At 47.1% G+C, this 4540-nt stretch overlaps 1 protein-coding gene across 1 annotated transcript in view; it reads left to right on the forward strand.

The window, feature by feature from the left end:
- The window catches only part of GUCY2F (guanylate cyclase 2F, retinal), an 85557-nt gene that overhangs the window by 59696 nt on the left and 21321 nt on the right, over positions 1-4540 (forward strand). Inside the window, exon 11 of the mRNA XM_024748490.1 lies at positions 2217-2366. Within this exon, the coding sequence (XP_024604258.1) occupies positions 2217-2366 (150 nt within the window). The remainder of the gene's footprint in view (positions 1-2216; positions 2367-4540) is intronic.

The following is a 4540-nucleotide window of genomic DNA, read 5'->3' on the forward strand; positions in this document are numbered from 1 at the left end:
TAGGGAGAGAGGATGCCAGGAAGAAGCAGCTGCATACCATTTTCCCTCCCCCCAAAACCGTATGCCTGAAATCCCATGGTCAGAAATGTATTCCTTTGACTAAAGTGTTATTCAGTCTTTTTGGCTTTATTTGCAAATATCAGTTCTCCTAGGTGAGGAGATAGAAGGACAAAACCACTATAGTGAGCGTATCAGAGACTCACAGGGGTGGTGGGACAGGCGAGTTGGGGGACAAAGGCTGGGGACACCTGGAGGGCAAAGAGAGATGAGTATGTGACTCGGGGTGAGGCTAGAATTCCCTGTTCCACCATTTTGATCAGAGTTGGCTCAAAGTAAGAATTTCCAGGGTGAGTTTCTCTTTCCTGGGTTTCACTAACAAACCAAAATCATCTCTGACCTTTTATCCTCCTTCATGCTTCATAGGACCTTGTCCTTTGGGCTCCCTTCCCAATACCCCAAATTTGACAAGATGAAAAGTTAGCCAGCGCTTTCCCCATGCCACCTTCACACTCAGGAGGCACTCTTTTCCAGCCTCCCTATCTGGACATCAACCTGCTGTTTACTCCACCTCTCTCCCCTCGGAAGAGCATATTGAGCCTATCCCCAGCCCTGTCCCTTCCCTGTCCATTGTAGCCTACCTATGTATCTCGTTCCCCATCCTGCTGCTGTCGCCCCTGCCCCCATTCAGGCCCCTTCCACCTCGCCTCTGGCTCTTACTGTAATAGCTTCCTAGCCGGTCTCCCTGATTCCAGCCTCTCTCCTTCTTCAATCCAGTTTGTGCAGGTTGCCAGATTAATCTTCCCGAACACGGCTTTCATCAAATCCCTCTCCAGCTCCAGCACCCCTACTGCCTTTTGTATTCGCTCCAAATGCCTTCATTTGGCTCTCAGGGCCTCTCACCTTCTGCCCTCATTCTTCCAGCCACCCTCCCTCCCCCACTTCATCAACCCCATTTCTCATTTCTCATTATTCCTTAACAGAGCCCTTCTCTTCAGCCAAGCTAATCTGCTTACCAGCACCCCCATCCGCAATTTGCTCCTTTCTACCTCTTGTTCTTTTGCACATACTGTTCTTTCTCCCTGCAAAGCCCTTACCCTGTCGTCGGCTCTAGGAAACTGCATCCTTGACCTTCTTAACAAGCTCCTTTAACTTTTCCGGGAAGCCTTCCTGGATTAATTTGATCAGCTCAGTTTTTTTTATTAGCTTGAACCTCATGGAATTGCCAATATTGAACCATTTTTGATCTACAGAAATGGAATTTCATATGTTTCAATATGAAGCATTCCCTCCAATTTTTTTGACTACTCAATTTATATTATTAACTGGTATTTCTTTATATATTGCTTAAGGGGCCCTCGCCCCAAATTTCTGAGTCTCTGCCATAACTCTCTGAAAGCAGAGATAATATCTTTTTTTCTCTGTTCGGGTCTGAAGTGCAGCAGAGCACACAGTGGGTTCTCAGTAGTGGCTTTTAATAGATTCATTTCCTTACACTATATAGTGGCCCTCATCACTATCTCTGTTGTACTGCAGTTAGGGGTACACGTGTGTGTCTTGCCCACTGGTCTGTGAACTCTGCAAGGGCAAAGGCAAGGTCTAATTCATCTCTGGCACTGCCCCTGTCCCTAGCACAGTGCCTGGTACATAGTAAATCCTCAATAAATATTTGCAGAACTGAGTTGAAGGAATTGCTGCACCCTTTTGCTCTGCAAGGAACAGAGGAGACTTGGGGATCCTCTAATCCTCTTAGATAAGACCTGGAGAAAGCAACTTATGACTCCTCGAGCCCCAGCACAGTCAAATTATCAGACACATATAGATCTCAGCACACAGCAAATCCATGGCAACCAGTCGGGCAGGGCACTCGCCTTTCCCTGGAAGCCTGCCAACTGCTACTTGCAGGCTCAAGAGAGCAAGAAAGTCAGCACCAGATAGTTTTTTTATTTCGAGCTTCTCTGCCCTTCCCCACACCTCCGCTGTGTCTGCCTACGTGGTCCTGGTGTGGGGAAAGTAGTATGCTTTCTCTGAGAGTAATTCCTTAGATTCATAAATGCAGACTCCAGGGGGAGGGGGGGGCGCGGAGGCACTAGCATGCCAGTCTGTCTTAATACCAATATAAAGCAGTCAATGAAACAGCACCCTTGGAGACCTCGAGGGCATTGCAGGTGCTGTCAGTTAATCCGCCCTGTATTCATTACACAATGCTTTCTTTTCAGAGTTGCTGTGGATGGCCCCTGAACTGTTGAGAGCCCCGAGGGGCAGCAGGTTACGTTCTTTTGCAGGAGACGTCTATAGCTTTGCCATCATCATGCAAGAAGTGATGGTCCGGGGCACCCCATTCTGCATGATGGATCTGCCTGCCAAAGGTAAGCGGGAGGTGAGAAAAGGGTACCAGGAGCCCACCATGACCCAGATCATCAGGCCAACCCAGGCTGCTGCGATTTGCCAGAAGAGTGAACACGATTCCGTGTTTGTGCTAACTGCCCACTGGTCTGCAAGCAGCCCTTGTTGTGTGTAGGTGGGACTTGGAGCCAGACAGCTTTAGGCATTTGGAAGAAATAACCCTCACCCAAGAAGCTGGTCCTTTTCCAAACCGTGACATAAGCCAAGGGCCTACAGGACTTACGTTAGTCCTTTTTTTTAGCAGTCCCCTACTACTCCTTTGAGACACCCCCTGCCAGACATTTCAGTGCCCCCTCAGTGATGCTCCTGGATGTCAAAAGTCCTCCCATTCTTTCCCTGTGACATGCCATAGTCTTTCATCCTTATCTCCCATCAGAATCTTCGGCTACCAGGCAAAATTTGAGGGGAAGCGGGATGTTTACGTATTCTAAAAGTATGAAATCACTAGATGTTTACTAATTACAAATGGAAAAAGAGTAAGTTTGTTAGTGGAGGATCCTGCAGACACCACCTTAACCAAGTGATCAAGGTACATCGACATCATGTACCCCTGCCATGATGCACTGAAAGGGGCTCAATGCCACCCTCGTGGTATTCTTGCCCCAAAATGCATAACCTCAATCTAACCATGAGAAAACATCCGACACACCCCAGCTGAGAGGCATTCTGCAAAATAACTGGCCAGTACTCATCAAAAGTGTCAAAGTCCTGAAAGACAGGGAAGGAATGAGGAACCATCACAGATTGGAGGAGACTGAGACATAACAATTAAGTACGATATGGGATCTTGAATTGGATTGTGAAACAGAAAAAGGACATTAGGGGGAAATTGATGAAATTCAAATAAAGACTCTAGATTAGTAATAGTATTGGACCAATATTAACTTCCTTTGTACTGCAGTTTTATAAGTTGCTAACATTCGGGGACATCCCTGGTGGTCCAGTGGTTAAGACTCCACGCTTCCACTGCAGGGGGGCGCGGGTTCAGTCCCTGGTCGGGGAATTAAGATCCCACATGCCACATGGCATGGCCAAAAAAGAAGAAAAAAATTTGCTAACATTAGGGGGAAACCGAGTGAAGGATATATAGGCAATTATTGTACTATTTTTATAACTTTTCTGGAAGTCTAAATTTATTTCAAAATAAAAGATTTAAAAACTGTAAAATCAAACCAAACCAAACCTAAAATACTTAGTTGTCTCTTGCCCCACTCGGAGTTTTAGTTCACTCCTCTACTTAGAACCCCCCAACAGTTCCTCATCACAAGTTAAATGAAGCCCAGTCTCCTCACATGCGGTACAAGGCCCTTTACAATCTGGTCCCTAGACACTTCTCTAGGCTTATCTTCTGTCACTCCCCATACTCCAGCTAAGCCACGTGACTGGCAGTGCCCTGAAATCACTGCCTCCCACCTCTGTGCCTCCACGCATGTTGCCCCTACCTTCTCCCCACCTTGCCTCATCCAACTCATGTCACCTCCACTGGGAAACCTTCTCTGACCTTTTCAGTGTGGGTCAGGTGTCCCCTCTGTGTTCTCCTGTGCATATATCTGCTAGAGCACTTATATTGCTGGTCATTGTTTATCCTCCCAATTGAACTGTGAGCTCCTCGAGGACATAAATCGTGCTGGGCCTAAGCGGAGAGGTGACCTATTTCACGCGTTGGTGTTCTCAGAAAGGGACTCCCTCTACCAGAGAGTTGGATGGGGCGGTTGCACTCCAAGGGGTCGACGTCCATGGAATCTATTGCACTGGGGGCAGGGTGAGAGATGTGATGGAGAAACCATTACTGGTACGGGCCAACCTGGGTTAACAGAGCAGAAGGTGTGGTGTCACAAGGAGCTGAGAAGTCAGAGGCAACGACTGAAATTCTTTCATGGAGGCAAGGGGACACTTATAATGGTATAAAGCAGTGCTGTTGGAGTGTTACAGCCAAGGCAGGGGTGGGAAAGGCACACTGGTGGTGCAAGCAAGGTTTGGTTCATGATGAGGATGTTAAAGTCAGGGGTGTGGAGAGGGGACTAGGGGTAAGAAATGAGCTGAAGCAACTATACACCAGTAAAAATTAATAAATAATAAAGCTATTCCGAGAAATGTGGAACATTAAATTTGAAAATGGAAGCTCCAGCTTCCATGG

This window comes from Neophocaena asiaeorientalis, unplaced genomic scaffold, assembly GCF_003031525.2.
Source record: "Neophocaena asiaeorientalis asiaeorientalis breed wild unplaced genomic scaffold, Neophocaena_asiaeorientalis_V1.1 scaffold41, whole genome shotgun sequence".
NCBI lineage: Eukaryota > Metazoa > Chordata > Mammalia > Artiodactyla > Phocoenidae > Neophocaena > Neophocaena asiaeorientalis.